The sequence below is a fragment of the Bufo gargarizans genome, chromosome 3 (assembly GCF_014858855.1).
Source record: "Bufo gargarizans isolate SCDJY-AF-19 chromosome 3, ASM1485885v1, whole genome shotgun sequence".
Lineage (NCBI taxonomy): Eukaryota > Metazoa > Chordata > Amphibia > Anura > Bufonidae > Bufo > Bufo gargarizans.
The window spans coordinates 237816333-237839203 of NC_058082.1; the positions used below are offsets into that span (position 1 = coordinate 237816333).

The 22871-nt window shown below is 43.8% G+C and overlaps 1 protein-coding gene across 3 annotated transcripts in view; it reads left to right on the plus strand.

The window, feature by feature from the left end:
• GK (glycerol kinase) overlaps nucleotides 1-22871 on the plus strand; it is a 95492-nt gene that overhangs the window by 33851 nt on the left and 38770 nt on the right. For all 3 annotated transcript variants that reach the window (XM_044284700.1, XM_044284703.1, XM_044284702.1), the window contains exons 5-6: nucleotides 10228-10307; nucleotides 20341-20478. In XM_044284700.1, the coding sequence (XP_044140635.1) occupies nucleotides 10228-10307; nucleotides 20341-20478 (218 nt within the window). The remainder of the gene's footprint in view (nucleotides 1-10227; nucleotides 10308-20340; nucleotides 20479-22871) is intronic.

Consider the following 22871-nt stretch of genomic DNA (forward strand, 5'->3'; position numbering starts at 1 on the left):
AAATCCAATTGAGAACCTTTGGGGATGGATGGCAAGGGAAGTTTACAAAAATGGACAACAGTTCCAGACAGTAGATGGCCTTCGTGCGGCCGTCTTCACCACTTAGAGAAATGTTCCCACTCACCTCATGGAAACGCTTGCATCAAGCATGCCGAAATGAATTTTTGAAGTGATAAACAATAACGACTGAGCTACTCATTACGGAGTTCATGTTTGGAAGTTGGATTTCTGTTTTGGGGGGGTTTAGTTTATTTTTATTTTTTTGGAGGTGTGGTCCTAAACTTTTGATCAGCTGAAAAACAGCCTGTTTCAGTTTATTTGTTGTTTTCATTAAATTGAATGCTCAAAAAATGTTTTGTCTCACTCTCATTTCTTCTTGTTGCATGTTGAAGCTCTACTTGGAACCTTGTTAAGATCCAGACATGCTAAATATGATATTTTTTTTTGCCATTTTTCAAGTGGTCTTAAACTTTTGATCAGGACTGTATCAACATTTGAATCCTGGAATGCCCCATTCTGTTTTTTCACTTTTGAGCTCAAATAATAATTTTAGCTTCATTAACTATGTTGTTTAATTAGTCATCCAAAATGAAGTGCGGCTTTAAACAGCATGTAATAAATTGCCAACTGCTCTGAAAACATTTTAACCACAGGAGTATTTTTACGTGGCACTTTGTATGATCCCAGTGGTAAAGCACATTTCTGTAATCCCGTCTTTGCGCTTTGAACAGCCATGCATCTATATAATATCTATTACAAAGTTTTCATTGATATGTAAATGGGTCTAAAATGTAAAAGGCCTGGCCAGAGCAATTATTGGGTCTAATGATTTTTTAATCCTCCCAAATTTCTCTTGATAACCATAATTAGGCACTAAAAGTGTTTTATGTTCGGTATCGCTGGAGACAGAATAGCAGATCAAGTGCAAAGGGTTTCATGACTAAGTAGGTAAATGATCAACCTATTGTTTGCTTGCACAGCCTGCAGCAGGGGCACATAGGTGGAGAACCCACACAAGTCATTTATTAATCCGGGATTTCATACCATGTGCCTGCTCTTTTTGAAAGCTAAATCATCATGTCTACAAGCGGCAACTAAAAAATGTATATAAATTATACATAGCTAATTGCTTTACCATGGCTGCTTACTGTGTCTGCAAATTATTTCATTCCTGTACGCTGATACAACTGCACTACATTATTCTCCACTATTGACATTGGTGTCAGTCAGCCATAGCATTAACCACTTCAGCCCCGCTAGCTGAAACCCCCTTCATGACCAGAGCACTTTTTACACTTCGGCACTACACTACTTTCACCGTTTATCGCTCGGTCATGCAACTTACCACCCAAATGAATTTTACCTCCTTTTCTTCTCACTAATAGAGCTTTCATTTGGTGGTATTTTATTGCTGCTGACATTTTTACTTTTTTTTGTTATTAATCAAAATGACATTTTTCACTTTCAGCTGTAAAATTTTGCAAAAAAAACGACATCCATATATAAATTTTTCGGCAAATTTATTGCTCTACATGTCTTTGATAAAAAAAAAAAAAATGTTTGGGCAAAAAAAAAAAAATGGTTTGGGTAAAAGTTATAGCGTTTACACACTATGGTACAAAAATGTGAATTTCCGCTTTTTGAAACAGCTCTGATTTTCTGAGCACCTGTCATGTTTCCTGAGGTTCTACAATGCCCAGACAGTAGAAAAACCCCACAAATGACCCCATTTCGGGCCACTAAATTGCCAGGGCAGTATAACTACGCCACAAGTGACCCCATTTTGGAAAGAAGACACCCCAAGGTATTCCGTGAGGGGCATGGCGAGTTCCTAGAATTTTTTATTTTTTGTCGCAAGTTAGTGGAATATGAGACTTTGTAAGGAAAAAAGAGAAAAAAAAATAAATCATCAGTCTCATATTCCACTAACTTGCGACAAAAAATTAAAAATTCTAGGAACTCGCCATGCCCCTCACGGAATACCTTGGGGTGTCTTCTTTCCAAAATGGGGTCACTTGTGGGGTAGTTATACTGCCCTGGCAATTTAGGGGCCCAAATGTATGAGAAGTACTTTACAATCAAAATGTGTAAAAAATGGCCTGTGAAATCCGAAAGATGCACTTTGGATTATGTGCCCCTTTGCCCACCTTGGCTGCAAAAAAGTGTCACACATCTGGTATCGCCGTACTCAGAAGAAGATGGGGAATGTGTTTTGGGGTGTCATTTTACATATACCCATGCTGGGTGAGAGAAATATCTTGGCAAAAGACAACTTTTCCCATTTTTTTATACAAAGTTGGCATTTGATCAAGATGTTTATCTCACCCAGCATGGGTATATGTAAAATGACACCCCAAAACACATTCCCCAACTTCTCCTGAGTACGGTGATACCAGATGTGTGACACTTTTTTGCAGCCTAGATGCGCAAAGGTGCCCAAATTCCTTTTAGGAGGGCATTTTTAGACATTTGGATCCCAGGCTTCTTCTCACGCTTTAGGGCCCCTAAAAAGCCAGGGCAGTATAAATACCCCACATGTGACCCCACTTTGGAAAGACACCCCAAGGTATCCAATGAGGCGCCTGGCAAGTTCATAGAATTTTTATTTTTTTCGCATAAGTTAGCGGAAATTGATTTATTTTTTTTTCTCACAAAGTCTCACTTTCCGCTAACTTAGGACAAAAATTTCAATCTTTCGTGGACTCAATATGCCCCTCAGCAAATACCTTGGGGTGTCTTCTTTCCAAAATGGGGTCAGTTGTGGGGTGTTTGTACTGCCCTGGCATTTGAGGGTCTCCGCAATCATTACATGTATGGCCAGCATTAGGAGTTTCTGCTATTCTCCTTATATTGAGCATACAGGTAATGAGATTTTTTTTCCCGTTCAGCCTCTGGGCTGAAAGAAAAAAATGAACGGCACAGATTTCTTCATTCGCATCGATCAATGTGGCTGAAAAAATCTCTGGCCAAAAAAAAAAATATGGAGGGGAAAGGCGTCTGCCAGGACATAGGAGCTCCGCCCTACATCCATACCCACTTAGCTCGTATGCCCTGGCAAACCAGATTTCTCCATTCACATCAATCGATGTGGATGAATAAATCATTGCCGGGATTTTTTATTTTTTATATATATATATATATATATATATATATATATATATATATATATATATATACACAAAGTGTTTGCCAAAGCATAGGAACGCCGCCTCCTCCTCAGCTCGTATGCCTCGGCAAACGTATCTGTTACTGCAGAGGAGAAAATCTCGTCTTGCAGCGCCGCATACACCGACTTGCGTGTAATCTGACAGCAGCGCAATGCTTCTGTCAGAATGCACATCAGTGCTGCAGCTAATCGATCGGTTGGTCCACCTGGAAGGTAAAAAAAGAAAAAAAAAATAGAAAAAACCAGGCCGCAACGCAATAATTTTATTAACTTTGCAACAGAACATATAAACTTTAACTTTTTTAACTGAACATTAACCTTTTTGCTTTCTGGTGTTTTTTTTTTTTTTTTTACCTTTTATAGAACAAACCTCTCCTTCCCCATGGGTCAATGTGCAAAGCGCAAATCGCCCAAAGATGTGGCGAACTGCGTTATGCACTTTGTCCCATGTGAAAGGAGACGTTTGCAGCAGCTGTGTGAGTGAATGGGCCCTAATAGCCCTGTGTGCCTGTCCTGGTGAGATGATCCCTATGCTAATAGTGTACCTGTGAGTGGTACTTCCGGAAACACTCTCCAAAGCATAGGGCAGGGTGGTCAGGACAGTCAGGACAGAAATAGCGGGTGTCACGCCTTATTCCACTCCTGCTACAGACACGACATCTTTTTCGGGGTGACGGTTGGGTTGAGGTACCAGGAACGACATTGGGGAAATGTCGCTCGTGTAGACGGCTAACTACACTGGTGGATGGGGCCACGGAACCTCCTGGGTACAGGAGGTTCTCGATGATCTCTTCCTGAAATTTGAGGAAGGATCCAGTTCTCCCAGCCTTACTGTAGAGAACAAAACTATTATACAGAGCCAATTGAATTAAATATACAGACACCTTCTTATACCAGCATCTGGTTCTGCGGGAAACTAAATACGGAGACAACATCTGGTCATTGAAGTCCACCCCTCCCATGTGAAGGTTATAGTCGTGGACTGAGAGGGGCTTTTCAATGACACGGGTTGCTCGCTCAATTTGTATTGTCGTGTCTGCGTGAATGGAGGAGAGCATGTAAACGTCACACTTGTCTCTCCATTTCACCGCGAGCAGTTCTTCGTTACACAGTGCGGCCCTCTGCCCCCTTGCAAGACGGGTGGTAACGAGCCGTTGGGGGAAGCCCGCGCGACTAGTTCGCGCGGTACCACAGGCGCCAATCCGTTCTAGAAACAAATGCCTAAAGAGGGCCACACTTGTGTAAAAATTGTCCACATAAAGATGGTACCCCTTGCCGAATAAGGGTGACACCAAGTCCCCAACTGTCTTCCCACTGCTCCCCAGGTAGTCAGGGCAACCGACCTGCTCCAGGGTCTGATCTTTTCCCTCATAGATCCGAAATTTGTGGGTATAGCCTGTGGCCCTTTGACAGAGCTTATACAATTTGACCCCATACCGGGCGCGCTTGCTTGGGATGTATTGTTTGAAGCCAAGGCGCCGGTAAAATGTGTCAGGGACTCGTCTACGCAGATGTTTTGCTCTGGGGTATACAAATCTGCAAATTTCTGATTGAAATGGTCTATGAGGGGCCGAATTTTGTGGAGGCGGTCAAAAGCAGGGTGGCCTCTGGGACGGGAGGCGGTGTAGTCACTAAAGTGCAGGAAACGCAGGATGGCCTCAAAACGTGCCCTGGACATAGCAGCAGAGAACATGGGCATGTGATGAATTGGGTTCGTGGACCAATATGACCGCAATTCATGCTTTTTTGTCAGGCCCATGTTGAGGAGGAGGCCCAGAAAAGTTTTAATTTCGGAAACTTGGACTGGTTTCCACCGGAAAGGCTGGGCATAAAAATCCCAGGGCCGAACCGATCTGAGCTGTCTCAACCCGAACTCCAGACTGGGCAGTGAAAGGGAAAACTACAGGTGCGGCTGAAGTTGAGGACTGCCAATCAGGGTTTGCCAGCACCTCTGGGATTCTAGGGGCTCTACGGGCACGTCTTTGCGGTGGCTGCGACGGGGTCACTACTGCACGTGCCACCGTACCAGCTTCAACTGCCCTTCTGGTGCTCGCTACTTCACCAGGTTGTACGGCAGTGCTGGTACTAGGTCCAGGGAGGGCTGGGCTGCTGGTGTATGCCTCACCACGTAATCCGACAGCACCAGCCCCACTCTGCTGCTCTTGAAGCGGATCCTGCGCAACCTGTGGTCTAGCGGCACGGGGCCGGGTACGCCTGGTGGTATCAGGGACCTCAGCCTCCTCGTCCGAACTTTGGGTCAGAGAGCCACTGCTTTCTACAGGTTCGTATTCTGACCCGCTGGATTCATCAGATGAGGGTTCCCACTCCTCATCCGACTGGGTCAGAAGCCTGTAGGCCTCTTCAGAGGAATACCCCCTGTTTGACATTTTGGGCAACTAAATTTAGGGGTATTCCCTGAGACTACCCAAGAAAAAAAAAAGCAAGCCTGTCTTACAAAGGGGAGGCTAGCGAAGTACCGGAGGCCGCTGCGGTTGATAAAAAATATCAAAACAGATTTTTTTATCGCCGCAGTGCGTGTAAAGTGATTGTGCAGTGATCAAAAAAAAAATATTTTTTTTGTCACTGCGGTGGGGCGGGCGTGGGTGAACGCACGTGTGGGCGACCGATCAGGCCTGATCGGGCAAACACTGCGTTTTGGGTGGAGGGCGAACTAAAGTGACACTAGTACTATTATAGATCTGACCGTGATCAGTTTTGATCACTTCCAGATACTATAAAAGTACAAATGCTGATTAGCGATACGCTAATCAGCGAATAACGGACTGCGGTGCGGTGGGCTGGGCGCTAACTGATCGCTAACTACCTAACCAAGGGGCTTAAACTATACCTAAAACCTAACGGTCAATACCAGTGAAAAAAAAAAACAGTTTACACTGATCACTTTTTTCCTTTCACTAGTGACTGACAAAGGGGTGATCAAAGGGTTAATTGGGGTTCAGGGGGGTGATCTGGGGCTAAAGTGTGCTGTTTGGTGTACTCACTGTGAAGCCTGCTCCTCTGCTGGATCCAACCGACGAAAAGAACCAGCAGAGGAGCAGGCAGCCATATAACAGATCATATTTACAAATATGATCTGTTATCTGGCGCTGTGATTGTTTTTTTTGAAAATCATCAGCTTGCCAGCCGCGATCATTGGCTGGCAAGCTGATGACGAAATGGTCCCTGACGAAATGCCGGCCCGAACTGCGCATGCGCGGGTCGCATAGCGCGTCATCTTGCGAGATGACGCGTATATGCGTCGTTGTGCGCAGCGCTGCCGCCTCCGGACCGCACATCTGCGTTAGGCGGTCCGGAGGCGGTTAAAGTGGTTTTCCGAGATTTTTATAATGATGGCATAGGATAGGTCATCAGTATCTGATCGGTGGGGTCCGACACCCGGGACCCCCGCCGATCAGCTGTTTGAGAAGGCACCAGCACTCGCAGTAGCTCAGTGGCCTTCCCTCGAGTGATTTCATGTGTCACGTGGCCTAGGATCAGCTCAGCCCTATTTAAGTGAATGGGCCTGAGAGCGATACCAAGCACGGCCAATATACAATGTACGGCGCTTCTCAAACAGCTGATTGGGGGGATCCCCATTGATCAGATACTGATCACCTATACAGAGGAGAAGTAAAAAAAAAGTATACAGACGTGGACAAAATTGTTGGTACCCTTTGGTCAATGAAAGAAAAAGTCACAATGGTCACAGAAATAACTTTAATCTGACAAAAGTAATAATAAATTAAAATTCTATAAATGTTAACCAATGAAAGTCAGACATTGTTTTTCAACCATGCTTCAACAGAATTATGTAAAAAAATAAACTCATGAAACAGGCATGGACAAAAATGATGGTACCCCTAACTTAATATTTTGTTGCGCAACCTTTTGAGGCAATCACTGCAATCAAACGCTTCCTGTAACTGTCAATGAGACATCTGCACCTCTCAGCAGGTATTTTGGCCCACTCCTCATGAGCAAACTGCTCCAGTTGTGTCCGGTTTGAAGGGTGCCTTTTCCAGACTGCATGTTTCAGCTCCTTCCAAAGATGCTCAATAGGATTGAGGTCAGGGCTCATAGAAGGCCACTTTAGAATAGTCCAATTTTTTCCTCTTAGCCATTCTTGGGTGTTTTTAGCGGTGTGTTTTGGGTCATTGTCCTGTTGCAAGACCCATGACCTGCGACTGAGACCAAGCTTTCTGACACTGGCTAGTACATTTCTCTCTAGAATTCCTTGATAGTCTTGAGATTTCATTGTACCCTGCACAGATTCAAGACACCCTGTGCCAGACGCAGCAAAGCAGCCCCAGAACATAACAGAGCCTCCTCCATGTTTCACAGTAGGGACAGTGTTCTTTTCTTGATATGCTTCATTTTTTCGTCTGTGAACATACAGCTGATGTGCCTTGGCAAAAACTTCGATTTTTGTCTCATCTGTCCACAGGACATTCTCCCAGAAGCTTTGTGGCTTGTCAACATGTAGTTTGGCATATTCCAGTCTTGCTTTTTTATGATTCGTTTTCAACAATGGTGTCCTCCTTGGTCGTCTCCCATGTAGTCCACTTTGGCTCAAACAACGACGGATGGTGCGATCTGACACTGATGTTCCTTGAGCATGAAGTTCACCTTGAATCTCTTTAGAAGTCTTTCTAGGCTCTTTTGTTACCATTCGGATTATCCGTCTCTTAGATTTGTCATCAATTTTCCTCCTGCGGCCACGTCCAGGGAGGTTGGCTACAGTCCCATGGATCTTAAACTTATGAATAATATGTGCAACTGTACTCACAGGAACATCTAGTTGCTTGGAGATGGTCTTATAGCCTTTACCTTTAACATGCTTGTCTATAATTTTCTTTCTGATCTCTTGAGACAGCTCTTTCCTTTGCTTCCTCTGGTCCATGTCGAGTGTGGTACACACCATATCACCAAACAACACAGTGATTACCTGGAGCCATATATATAGGCCCAATGGCTGATTACAAGGTTGTAGACACCTGTGACGCTAATTAGTGGACACACCTTGAATTAACATGTCCCTTTGGTCACATTATGTTCTGTGTTTTCTAGGGGTACCATCATTTTTGTCCATGCCTGTTTCATGAGTTTATTTTTTTACATAATTCTGTTGAAGCATGGTTGAAAAACAATGTCTGACTTTCATTGGTTAACATTTATAGAATTTTAATTTATTATTACTTTTGTCAGATTAAAGTTATTTCTGTGACCATTGTGACTTTTTCTTTCATTGACCAAAGGGTACCAACAATTTTGTCCACGTCTGTAGTTCCCCTTCGTGTCACAGTAATAGAATCATGGAACACATATGTTTAAAAATCGTGCTCAAACACCTCTCTTCACAATCCAATTTATAGCTCAAATTAGGTTGGAAATAAAATGTAACTTTTCTTGAATGAAAAATGGGCTGACTATTAAATAAGCCAAAGTAACACAAAATAACACAGCACAAAACCATCACCATAAGTCACAAAGATAAAAAGTAAATAGAGGTGCAGGGCGTATGATACCATAAAAGGGATATATGTCCCCTAGACACCTGCAGAGAAGAAAAAGGGTCAGTCTTATTCACAAGATGTCAAGTGTTCTTATATCACTGCTGTGTTATCCCCTGCTTCCAAAATAGCAAAGAGAGGATCCAGGATTGGGAACATGAAGTGCATAGTTGTTCATAATGTGCAGTGGCCGCAATGTCCCTAATGTGCCCTACAGTTAGAGGTAGGGGACCTATTACACCCTACCCATCTATACAGGGCACCCGCCCTGATAAGGGCAACTCTGTCCGGAACCTAACCCTGATATACCCAACTCACCCTAATAGCGCCCTAACTACCTTACCGACATGGCGCATTTCTGTCCTCAGTGCCAGGACTCCTTCGAGGATCCAGAGTGGGACCAAAATCAAAATTACACTGGGCTGGCAGCATCCCTATGTCTGGTAAATGGTGTCAAATACCTGGGAACACCGATGGTTGTAAGCTCCTGTCTACGCGTGGCTGTACATGGTGAAGATTTGTATACAGAAATGGCACATGAAACCCACACCAAAACCAAACCTAAATCTATACTATTTACCTGGGTTTTTGTGGGGGGTTTTTCATGTGGATTTTCTGTTTATTAACAACCCCCTTGAAGTTTATGGGGAAAACCACTCTACAGAAGGTGCGGAACCGCACAAACAATTGACATGCTGAGGCTTTTCAAATCTGCACAACAGGTTTAAAAAAAAACTTTGTGACCAAAGTTGTCTGTCATTTGTTCTCAGTGTCACCAATGTGCTCTCCTATCCTAAATTTACTGTTTTACAGTTGGCTTTTAGATGACCCTTTTAGATCTGCAGTGCCACCAGTTAGCTCTGACTCATTGAGGAATGGACTCCAGGAGACCCCTAAAGGTGTCCTTGCCCTTGCTCATGTGCCCATTTTAGGCACTTTCAGCAGTGGACATGGGACAGCATAGGCCATCTGACCAGTCGTCAGCTCTGCAGCCCGTTGTGCAGAACAGCAACGCTCTGTGTGTTCTGACACCTTTCTGTCATCTCCAGCATTATCGTTTTTAGTGCTGCGTTATCTCTTTTGTGTGCTTGGACGCTGCAGAATTGGGTCTAGAAAACTTGTCTCCTTTACAGTAGCAGCAAAGTTGATGAGATTTTAAGAGATTTTGCAACAAAATCCACACATAACAAAATTTTACATCCACAGCATGTCCATTTATGGGGAAAATCCACAGCAGACCCACCACTGGATATAATTTGTGGTGGAAGAATCCGATCCCTGGTCATATCATGCCCTGAGTTACATACAGATTTGTTGCATATTTTACAGAAAATTTGCAAATACATTGCCAAGGGTGAAATTGATGGAAGTCCGCAGCATAAACGGACATATACTTGTATAGATGGGGACACTGTATAAGTGGACGTTCTTGGCAAACACCTGATCAGCAAATACTATATTAATGTATCTCATTTTTGCATAGTTTTTTTGTTTGCGTTATTTTGTTTGCGAATTTACTCCTAACCTTATCGAATTCTATTTTCTTTTCAGTGTGGCTTGACTTGAGAACCCAGTCTACTGTTGACCGGTTACTAAAAAAAATTCCAGGAAGGAATAAGAATTTCTTCAAGGTCAGTGGAAAGCATTTGTTTCTCATTTCTTTCGGTCAGACCATTTTATGTTAAAATGTAGATCTAGGGGGGGCGGAGCCAACGGAGCATGGTGGAGGACGCTTGAACCTTGAGCTCCTCGCCACAACTCCTGGCTTATCAGCTACAGAAGCGTTTATCACTGCCAAACCATGGGCAAGACCAGCAAGGAGAGAGGGAAGGAAGCGGAGGCTACCCCGAGAGTAAAGAAGTCGCACGGCGACATGAACAAATTCTTTCAGAAGAAGATGTCCCTCACGGCCGAGCGCGGCAAAATGGCGCCGGCTGACTACAGTGACGCGGCGCATGAGGAAGATGATTCAGACGGCGCGAGTTCATATGCGCATTCCGAAACTCGAGACCGGGAGAACCCGATGCCTATAACCAGGTCTTTTTTGAAGCACACTCTGGCGCAGGCCCTCTCTCCTGTAATGAAGGAACTGGCCGATATAAAATCTGAAGTGACCCATGTGGGGCAAAGAGTTGAGGCCTTAGAGGAAGTGCAAGCTGTGGTCATCCAACACAGTAAAGGTATGCAATCTCAAATGCGAGCGATACGCACACAAGTAAATAATGCTTACCTATATCTTGAGGACCAAGAAAATAGAGGACGTCGGAAGAATGTGCGGCTGAGAGGGATTCCGGAGACTGTCTCTTCTGAAGATCTGACGGACACAGTTCGTAGCGTTTTTGCCATGTTGCTGGGACCGGATCGCGCAGCAGCCATTATAATAGAAAGGGCTCACAGAGCTTTGCGCCCAAAGCCCCCAGCAGGCGACCCTCCTAGGGACACCATATGCGCTTTACTTAATTTTCTGGACACTGCAGAAGTTCTAAAAGCGGCTAGAGAAAAAGAAGAAGTTCTTCTCGATAACAACAAGATCCTGCTGTTTCAGGACTTAGCCGCAAGCACTCTTGCTAAACGGAGAGCTCTGAAACCGTTGACGGCAGAATTAAGGGCGAGGAAGCACCCCATGAGATGGCTGTTCCCGTTCGGACTCAGTACCACAATAAACGGCAAACAGTTTTTGGTGAAACATCCAGACGATTTGCAAAAGATCTGGGAAGCTTTGGATATCGCACCAATGGAAATAACACCCTGGTTGCCAGTAGCAGATGCTGACGAACTCCCCAAGTTAACGGCTACCTCTCCATGGAACCGAGCAGGGAAGTTCAAATCCCCTAAGAAGAGAGCAGATTCTGCGGACTGAGTTTCCCCACGTGAGACGTTCACAGCCTTGCCTAACCCTTTATTTTACTTTTTAGGGCTACATGAAGGGACTTGATGTTACTATTATTTAGTGTTTAATTGTTGATTTATATATATAGGCGGGTTTGTGACAATGATATATTGGGTCGGGGGTTACAGCGCCATTACCAGATGAAACTGTCATCACAGTTGAAGGTTTTTGCTCCACATATAGAGTGTTCTGAGTGATGGCTAGGAGAATGATAGTAATTGTATAACCCTGACAGGGGATAAAGAACCCAGAAATAGACCCGCAGTTATATATACTCACTGGTATGGTTTCCTTCATGTACCCGGTTTATATAGGGCAGGTAATATTATACCCAAGCCAGGAGGTTGTACTCCGGATGAGATCGTGGCTCTCACCAATAAGTTACCTCCCCCCACATACATGCACATGTATGTCATTTCTGTTGCCTACGATAGTAGGTTTACAGCTTATCTCATCTACTATGAGGATCTGTTGTCAGTTTTAGTTAAATATTTGTTTTCCCTTTGGTCAGTTCAGGAATGGATGATATGGCTTAATGTGTACTGGTCCCGAATCACCTATGGCTAAAGTCACGGTAGTGTCTCTGAATGTGAATGGGATGAACACGCCGCAAAAACGCAGCCAGATATATCACATGCTCAGAAAAGAAAAAGCCGACATCACGTTTTTACAAGAAACACACTTCAGACATACACGTGTACCCAATATGGTGAACAAACACTTTAACATATGGTATCATGCTACCTATACGTCTGCAGCCAGAGGAGTCTCTATAGGGATTAATAGTGGTATACCCTTAGTTGTGCTGGATAAAAGAATAGACCCTGAGGGCAGATATTTGTTCATAAAAGGGAGAATTTTGAATTCCACGGTTACACTTGCCGCTTTGTATGCCCCTAATGTTAAGCAGGTATCATGGGTGATTCAGACATTAGAAGAGCTTAAGACATTTACCGAAGGGACTCTCATTGTAGGGGGGGATCTCAATCTAGCTTTAGATTTTTCAAAAGATTCAACTTCCAGACAGGCTTCTATACCTAGGAAACAGATCCGAAGGATTCAAATTAGTCTTGCGGATTTGGATATTTCGGACATTTGGAGGTTACTCCATCCGAGCGAGAAAGATTATACGTATTTCTCCCATGTTCATAGATCCTATCAAAGATTGGATTATTTGTTTTTTATCTAATTCGGCTTTATTATCAGTAACTAGTGCTCGGATCGGGAATATTACTGTTTCGGATCATGCACCTGTCAGTTTTTGTTTTAGGATTCAGGACATCCCACCTAAGGCTTGGTCTTGGAGGCTCAACACCACGCTTATAGAAGATGCGGTTTATAGGGACCTCATTAATGATAAAATATTAGACTATTTCAAGTTTAATGACATTCCTGAAACATCCAAAACTATACTGTGGGAGGCCCATAAAACTGTTGTGAGAGGGGAACTGATTAGTATAGGAACTAGGGTAAAAAAACTAAGAGCAAACAAGGTAGAAGCACTCTTATTACAAATTTCTGACCTGGAAAGGAAACATAAGTCCAATATGTCAGAAGAAGCCCAAAATAAGTTGAATTTATTACGTTCTCAGTTAAAAGATGTACTCAATGTCAAATCTGCTAAAGCTTTACAAAAGTTAAGGTTTAAATATTATTCTCATGGAGACAAGGGTTCGAAACTAGTGTCGGCTCTTTTGAAGGCCCAGAGGAATAAGACTTTTATTAGTGCGATAAAAACTAAAACAGGTAATAGAATGACTGCAACCCCTGCCATTGCAGAGGAATTCTGCAAATTCTATACCTCGTTGTACAACTTAGAGGAAGCTCTGGAAGTGCGCCACACCACAGACAGGACCAGATTGATAAGTTTCTTCAATCTATACAAATACCTACCCTCTCTGAAGATGGGAAAGCCAGCTTATTAATGCCCTTTACTATAAAGGAGATAGAAACAACCCTACACACTATCCCGTCGGGCAAAAGTCCGGGACCAGACGGATTCCCGATTGCATACTATAAAAAGTTCAAGGAAATATTATTGCCCCATTTCACTAATTTATGCAACTCTCTGATGTCGGGTTTGTCTCTCACTCCCCAGGCCCAAATGGCTCATATCACTATTTTACATAAAGAAGGGAAAGATCCTGAGGAATGTGGTAGTTATAGGCCTATCTCATTGCTCAACACTGATTTGAAGTGGTGGGCGAAGTTATTGAGTCAACGCATCTCTAAATTACTTCCTGATCTAATAGGGGAAGAACAAGTAGGTTTTGTGCCGGGGAGGGAGGGAAGACACAACATCAGCAGAGTTTTACACTCCATTTTTGTAGCCAAGGAAAAAAGGACCCCGCTACTGCTCCTAGGGACAGATGCTGAAAAGGCGTTCGACAGAGTTAATTGGCTTTTCATGAAAGCCTGCTTGGTGGCATTTGGTTTTCCATTACAGGTCATAGATGCTATATTTTCACTATACTCAGCCCCTTCGGCCAAAGTGTTGGTTAATGGAACTCTGTCGGACGCCTTTCAGATTAAAAATGGAACTAGGCAGGGATGCCCGCTATCCCCAACCCTGTTTGTTTTGACCTTGGAGACCCTCTTACTGAAGTTTAGGCAATCCCCCATTATTGAAGGATTGAGAATTGGAGGTATTCATCATAGGATGGCGGCATTTGCAGATGATCTTCTTTTGATGATTACGAATCCAGAGGAGGCCTTGCCTCATGTTTTAGGAATTTTTGAACAGTTTGGAGGTGTCTCTAACTTCAAGATAAATATGGATAAATCCGAAGCATTAGGTATCTCTTTAAACCATACCAAAAGGAAACAGCTAGAAGCTTTGTCCCCCTTTAAATGGCCCTCTGAAGCTATAAAATACCTTGGGATCATGGTACCAGCAAATCCAGCTCACCTCTTCAGGTTAAATTATACCCCCTTACTTAACAAAATAAAAGGTTTCCTTTCTAAACCTTCATTACCCAATCTCTCCTGGTTAGGGAGGAAAAATGTTCTAACAACTTATATCCTGCCTCAGGTCATGTACACTTTTAGGTCTCTTCCAATTAGGGTGCCCAAGTATTTTCTGAACAAATTGAAATCTTTCATGGGTAGGTTCCTTTGGGCCAACAAGAGAGCCAGACTGTCTTATGCACTATTAACCAGACGTAGAAAACAAGGGGGTATAGCCCTTCCGGATCTCTCTATGTACATCCAGGCTATCCACTTAGAAAGGTGGCTGACACTTTCTAGGTCGCACTCTGTCCCCATGCATATATCTCTAGAAAAAGCTCTTTTGGGAGTGAATCAAGAACTCCTCCTTTGGAGACATAATAACAAACCCCCCAATAGACAGGCAGTCTTAAGTGACATCACGAGGTGTACAATTGCACACTGTAATAATTCTTCAGCTCTTAATATAGGTCAGGATCGCCTTTCACCCATGTTGCCTCTTCAGTTTCTTCCACACTTGCTCTCAATTTCACCGAGTAATTGCCCTAAGATTTGGGGATTTGCTCATGATCTCAGATTGGGGGACTTGGTGAAATTGGGCCCAAACATTGATTATTATACAACTTTAACTGGTAAATCGGTAGTTGAAATAGATATGATCCAAAAATGGGATTTCGAGAGTACTTGCGCCAGGTTTTTGAGATCGTCCCTTTTGCCTCTTCCAGATCCTACCTGGTTGGAAAATTATGTCCTTCTCCCATCCTCCCCTCCAAAATGCCTCTCGGTGATATATAGACAATTACTGTCTGGTAGAGACATGCAGACTCCGGCTTATTTGAGGGAATGGGAGAGAGAACTAGGTATCACACTGAGTGAACGAGATAAAGCATTTGTGCTATCTCACTCCCATGGATTTTCAAGGTGTGTGCGGGTCCAAGAGAACTCAGTTAAGATACTGACTAGATGGTATCGTACACCGGAATTTCTCCACAAAATTAACTTACTCCCCTCAAGTGAATGCTGGAGATGTTCCAATGGGATCGGTAACATCTCACACATTTGGTGGGAATGTCAGTCACTGAGACATTTCTGGCATGAAATCGAAACCACTATTAATAAGGTATGCCATGTTAATATTGCTCTCACTGGCCCGCTGATCTTATTATGGCGCCCAGAGAAAGACTTTAGACCGAACAAATCCTCGCTAGCTACCCACATGATTACAGCTGCAAAACTCCTCATTCCTATTAAGTGGAGAGAGGTGGATCCACCAACCTTAGCAATGTGGTATGAGAAAATGAATTTAATTTGTCGGATGGAAGAGTTGGCAGGATGGGAAAATAATAATAGGAAAGGGTTTCTTAAAATATGGCAGCCTTGGCTAGTACATATGGAAGAGAGATATGCTCAGGGAACAGATTAGCGCAGCTTCCAACGAAGTGTATAACTGAGACTGTGTTTCATCCAACCACATTCACTCACATTTATTCACATTCATTCACATTTTATATAGATTCCAGAGGAATAGTTTCAGAGGTGATAATATGAAGACTTAATATTTGACTTCCTGACTGACTTGTTTTCTCTCCCCTTGTTGTCTTTTTGTTTAATGGTTTTCAGGTAATTGTTCTCTACTGCCTGAAGTAGGGGGGGCAGCGACGAGGGGGATGCCTCTCCGGCCAATTTGGTGTTGGTAGCCTTAGGGTACGAAACAGCATGAATGGTAGAGCCACTGGACTCTAGCTTTGTAGGCTATTGTATGATTTTTCTTACGTGTGGTTGGAGAGGACTTGCCCTGCTGGTCAATCCTCGCTCTGCTTTGTATGAAGAACAAAATTATGTACAAGGATTGGATATGTTGTCTTTAATATCAAATGCACTTACCTGATCACTGTATGTCTATATGCAAAAAAATGTTACAAATAAAGATTTTCAAAAAAAAAAAATGTAGATCTAAGTTCTACTTTTCAGGCCTCCTGAGAACATAGCCAACCTGTCCTAATTACTGCAGTGGGTATAAAACATTACAGTGCGCCGGCTGGGCAAGACAAGCCAGTCTCCATAGAAAGAGCTACTTTTTGGAGCGCTTCTCTGCTGTAATAGGTGGGGTCCCATTTGGGTGGCTGTCCTGTTAATCAGCCTACTTGATATACGTTTAAGGCTTGGAGGCATTTACTGAGTGGAATTTTGCACTCTGTTCTAGCTTTGGTATGGCAATTTACAGATACTCTGAAAGGGGTATTCCCATTTGGGACATTTATGGCATATTGATAGGATATGACATGTATGTCTGATAGGGGTGGTTCCCACAGATGGTATCCATACCTATCTCCAGAACAGGGCCCTGATGCAGGTTCGGATTGGCCCACCAGAGTTCTAGAGGATGCTCCAGTGGGCCCAGGCTCTGATACCATAATACGCCCCAAAGATTCAGGAGAAAAAAAACATATGACTGCCTTTGGGCCAATCACTTGTCTATTGTTTTTATTCAAAAACCTATTAAACTTTATTGAAGATATAGGTCCTTGAGAATAATTTCCTCTGGTGGTCCTCAGGAATCATTGGCCTGATGTGAATGGAGAGTACTGTAAGGGTGTGATGGTAGCCATGCTTGCACTGCTTGCTCTCCCTTCACTGTTATGGGAGTTCTGAAAATATTCATAACTCAGTCCCATAGTGAATGAAGAGGCTTGTGCGTGGTTTGACTTCCATTCATTTCAGGGTCCTATTCTGGAGATAGGCGCTTGTCCCAGAGGTGGGACCCACAGCTAACATACATTTATGGTATATCCTAATGATTTGTTAAATTACACACAGAGAGGGAAGAATCATTTCTAAAACATAGCTTTTGAGAGGACCGTTAAAATGAATGCTTATGCACCAATGTTTCTAGTATTACTATATACGCCTCAACATATGACACCTGTGAAATGGTGTCACAAAGAACTATTAATGCCAATTAGTAACATAGTTTATACGGCTGAAAAAAATACATCTGCCCATCCAGTTCGGCCTGTTATCCTGCAAGTTGATCCAGATTTTCCACTTTAGGGGAAAAAAATTCCTTCCGACTGCAATCAGGCAATAGAATAACTCCCTGGATCAGGTATATCAATCCTCATCATCAAAATATAAAATGAGATGGCCTCACTGGAATCCAGTAGAAACAGTTTGTAGTACAGTACCGCTTAAAGGGCTTCTGTCACCCCCCCCCCCCCCAAAACTAATTTTTCATTTTTGGGTATTAAAATCCTTATTGGACGACTATTCCCTATATAGGGCTCTTACCTTGTTCTGTGGCTTGGTTTCACAAAAAATTGTGCTTTTATAATATGCAAATGACTTCACTACCAGCAAGTAGGGCGGTTGCTTGCTGGTAGCCTCCGCATCCTCCTTTCAGAAAAACGCCCCCTCCTCCTGCTGATTGACAGGTCCAGCGAGCGCTCTCCTCCTCCGGCTGGCCCTGTCTGCAATTCAAATCCCGCGCCTGCACCTTACGTGTCTTCATTCGACGCAGGCTCTCTGAGAGAAGGACGCTCGCTTCCTCTGCACGTCCTCAGTGCGCCTGCGCCGATGTCTTCTCTTTCGGGTTTAGAGGTGACGTCATCGGCGCAGGCATACTGAGGGAGTGCTGAGGAAGCGAGCGTCCTTCTCTCAGAGCGCCTGCGCCGAATGAAGACACGTAAGGTGCAGGCGCGGGATTTGAATTGCCGACAGGGCCAGACGGAGGAGGAGAGTGCTCGCTGGCCCTGTCAATCAGCAGGAGGTGGGGGCGTTTTTTTTAAAGGAGGAGGCGGCGGCTACCAGCAAGTAGACGCCCTACTTGCTGGTAGTGAAGTCATTTGCATATTTTAAAAGATTGATTTTTAGTGAAACCAAGCCACAGAACAAGGTAAGAGCCCTATATAGGGAATAGTCGTCCAATAAGGATTTTAATATGCCCAAAAATGAAAAATGAGTTTTGGGGGGTGACAGAAGCCCATTAAGGGAGAAAGGTAGTACTGGCGGGTTGATTGGTTCTTGATAGGATAGGGGTGCCAGTGTTAAAATTCATTCATTGCAGATGGGCTAACTCTGTACCTATTAGGCCCTGATGTGAATTGGGAAGGGGGACATGAAATGCCCTGCCTATCTACACAGCACCTGCCCCGACAGGGGCAACCCATCCGGAACCTGCCCCTAGAATGACCATGGCCCTAGCTGGCGTTTCTGTCTTGTGTCATATGACCGTTCAGGGGACCGTGTAAAAATAAGCAGAATTGCTAGTATTGGATCAAAGTTGTAGCAGGGCAAAATAAAGAACACTGACTGAGCCTGTGGCTACACTAGGTACATTAGGTAGACATTATTGTAACGACAGGGGCCAGCGGACCACCTCTGCCAGATGCATAGAAACGGGTGCGGACTGGGAACTAAAAGTGTCCCTGGAAAAAAAGGTAAAAGTGGCCCCATGTTGCAGGCGGGTCCAAATTGACAGAAGACAGGGGAGCATAATTAGGCACGGCCAGCAATACAGTAGCACAGAGCAATATACCGCCCCAGCTGAACCAAATACTACAGTGACACGCTATATACTGCCACCTGCGTCACAGTATTCAACTGTATTGCTGTCCTGTGGACATTAATACAGCTGAATTCAGGAGGGCACCTGTGACTGATGGCACAGTGCATAAGAGAGAAGAGATCATTATGTAACTGGCTGGTGGCTGTGAGGAGGGCTTGGGTGGCCCTCCTAGGCATCGGCCCACTGGGAAATTTCCCTCTAGGGTCTATGGCCAATCACCCCCAGCATAGAAACCAATAACAGGGCTTGCTATAGATCAGCAGCACCTTGCCAGGAAAAACATTGGTTTATTTCACGCTGATCTCCAGGCCCCACCTGATGCTCGATGACGTCACAGCGTCTGGCGTGGGCCCACTGTATCACCAGCAGCGAATCCTATTGATGTGCCATAAATACCCCAGATGGTCCAAACACTTAAGGGCTCATGCACATGACCGTAACTTGACCTAAGGTCTGCATATTACTTATACCGGCCGTGTGCATTGCACATTTTAGGGAACGTCCAGCCCATAATAGAAAGGTCCTATCCTTATCTGTAATGCAGTGTGCTGTCCTCATTTTTTGCGGCCCCATTGAAGTGAATAGATCCGCACCCAATCCTCAAAAAATGCGGATCGGATGCAGAGAAAAAATATGTTTTCGTGCATAAGTCCTAAGTATAAGGCACACCCAAGTTTGATGATAAGGTGCAGATAGATAGGTAGTATTGACTAAAGGATCATATCCAGACATGATAATATGCAATATTGGGCTCCAGCCCTCAGAAACACTACAGAATCAGGAAAAATGGGACGTAACCACAGAACTTGGAAAGCTTTAGTATGATATTTTGACATTAACATGGATCTTTTTCAACCCCCTTAACTTTCCCCTGTTGCAGTGGGTCAGTGCAAGTGGACAGTACTTCCCATGATGCAAGTTTTTTCATTGGGCAAATATTTTCCACGCGTGCCCTTTTCCCTCAACGATCTTCCTTCTAAACGCATTGTAGACAGGGAACTACTGGGTCCATGTTGTCCCAAGCAAAGCTGGCTGTAGGAGACTTCAAAAATGTGTTTTTGTAAAAGCAGTAATTTCTGAATAATTATACTTGCAATAACATTCCAAAGACTCTGAACATCTTGAGGCATTCACAAGGATGCTTCTTGGCATTACATTTAACAATATATTTTAACTACACTATATTGGGAGAGATGTATGCAGAAATGGAAATCCAGCATCTGTTGGAGAATATACTAATCTATATTCATCGTCTAACTTCTAGGGGCGAACTGGTCTTCCTTTGAGCACTTATTTCAGCGCAGTGAAGCTACGATGGCTGCTGGACAATGTTGAAGAAATCAGGCATGCAGTGGCAGAAGGCAGAGCCATGTTTGGAACCATCGATTCCTGGATCATTTGGGTTCGTGGTACATACATTGGGACTGTTATATTGATGTTTAGGTTCATTACTGTACGGGTAGGATCTGGCTTAAGAAATTGGGGTAGGATGGTATTCCAATACCACTGTGGGGATACTGAAGATAAATGTCAGACCAGTGTAGACCGAAAGGAAAACTGTTAAGGGTGCATTCACACAGCCGTGTAAATGGGTCTGCATCCATTCCACAATTTTGCGGAACTGGTGTGAACCCATTTCTGCATCCGCATTTCTGTTCTGCAGCCCCACAAAAATATAGACCATGTCCTATACTTTTCCGCAAGTATAGGCATTTTCTATAGAGTGCCGGCCATGTGCGGACCGCAAAACACTTACGGTTGTGTGAATGTAGCCTAAGGCTGTATTACATCGGCAGATAGTCTGCCGAAGTGACGCTCATTAGCGATGATCTGGCAGTGTAATACTGCCACAAACTACCTGATGAAAGAGTAAATGCTCCTTTATTGGGCAATCCAGGTTTTTAAACTGGCTTAAAAATTATTGTTGGCTGGTGGCAGATTGTGCTGTCTAATCACGAACTGCTGCTGGCAAACAACTAATCAGTATGGGGATGAGAGATGGCATTCGTGATCACTCCTCCCTATACTGTGGAGGAGATCACTGCATGTAATAGAAGTGGTCTCCTCCGTTAGTGAGCAGGCGATACCTGGGAAGAAAGGCTTCCTTCCCGTCAATCGCCTGCAATATCTGCAGGTCCAATACAGCCTTTAATCAGTACAAAATCAATCTTCCTGTATAATAGATGTATCAGTTCCGCATACTGTCTGTATGGTGGATATAACACAATGTCTGGCTTTGATGTGTGTAAATATATGTAAGTATTCCTTACTTGTGAGAAGTCACATTCCTTATGTGAATAAAGCCTGTGTTGCGTTCCTTCTCATTCATAGCTGTGTATAAATGTTCTTTTATTCCGTCGCAGATTTTTTTTCATTGTCTACAAAAATGTCACAACTATCAGGATAATTTTGTAGTTTAGTAACTGGCATTGCATCTGCCCTTACATATACTGTACATGTAGGCTTTTGTCTTTGAATGCAAACTTTTATTTAATATTAAAGAGGACCTTTCATGGGTCCAGACATTATAATATAAGTATTAGGTTGTGTAGGTCATAAAGCAGGGATCTAATAGCGCTTACTATTTTTCCTGGGCGCCGCTCCGTTCGCCCTGTGTGCTCCTGGTAAATTCTCCCGCCTGGTATGCTAATTAATAGCATCAGAACAGGGAGGAGGAGACGCCAGGGTTTCACACTGGGTGTCTCCTTTTCCCTGGCTGTAGTGCAGTCCAACCACAAAGGAGAGCGTCACAGCCAAGGAGAAGGTGATTTATTTTTTCACCCTGGCTGTGACGCTCTCCTTTGTGATTGGACTGCACTACAGCCAGGGAGAAGGAGACGCCCAGTGAGAAACCCTGGCGTCTCCTCCTCCCTGTTCCGATGCTATTAATTAGCATACCAGGCGGGAGAATTTAACAGGCGCCCAGGAAAAATAATAAGCGCTATTAGATCCCGGCTTTATGCCTTACATAATGTGCTACTTATTTTATAATGTCTGGACCCATGGAAGGACCTCTTTAAAGTGAAAATAAGCGAAAATTCATGTAAAGGGTCATGTAAAATATCGGTGCTGTTCATATCAATTTGGTCCCTGAAATGCAAGTTTCTAATGTGCTCTGTACACTATCTGTCCTGAGCATCACAGGAAATAATAAAATAGCTGCTTATTAAAGGGGCTGTCTCACTGGAGCAAATGGCATTTATTATGTAGAGAAGGTTAAAACAAGGCACTTACTAATGTACTGTGATTGTCCATATTGCCTCCTTAGCTGGCTTGATTCATTCTTCCATCACATTATACACTGCTCGTATGCAGGGGTTATGACCCCCGCTGCAGTGTAGATACAAGGTCGCCAGGACAGGAGCTGCTGCTCATGCATGTATACGTGCGCTCCCACAGTCCCGACCACCAGAGAGTCTGACACTTTTTCCTATAGTCTAGTACAGGCATGCTCAACCTGCGGCCCTCCAGCTGTTGCAAAACTACAACTCCCAGCATGCCCGAACAGCCTACAGCTATCACCATGCAGCAGGGATTGTGGGAGTTGTAGTTTTACAACATCTGGAGGGCCGCAGGTTGAGCATGCCTGGTCTACTATACTGGATTGCAGAGTGGTCGTAACTAGAGATGAGCGAAGTTATGAAAAATTCAATTTGGCTGCTTCGCTGAATTTCTCTAAGAAATTTGATTTGTGACAAATTACGTCAACACGAAGCGCATTTCTTTGTATGTAGTTGGCAAAATGACTTGGAACAGCAATCGTGCCACCCCCTCATTAAACTCCCGCATTCATCG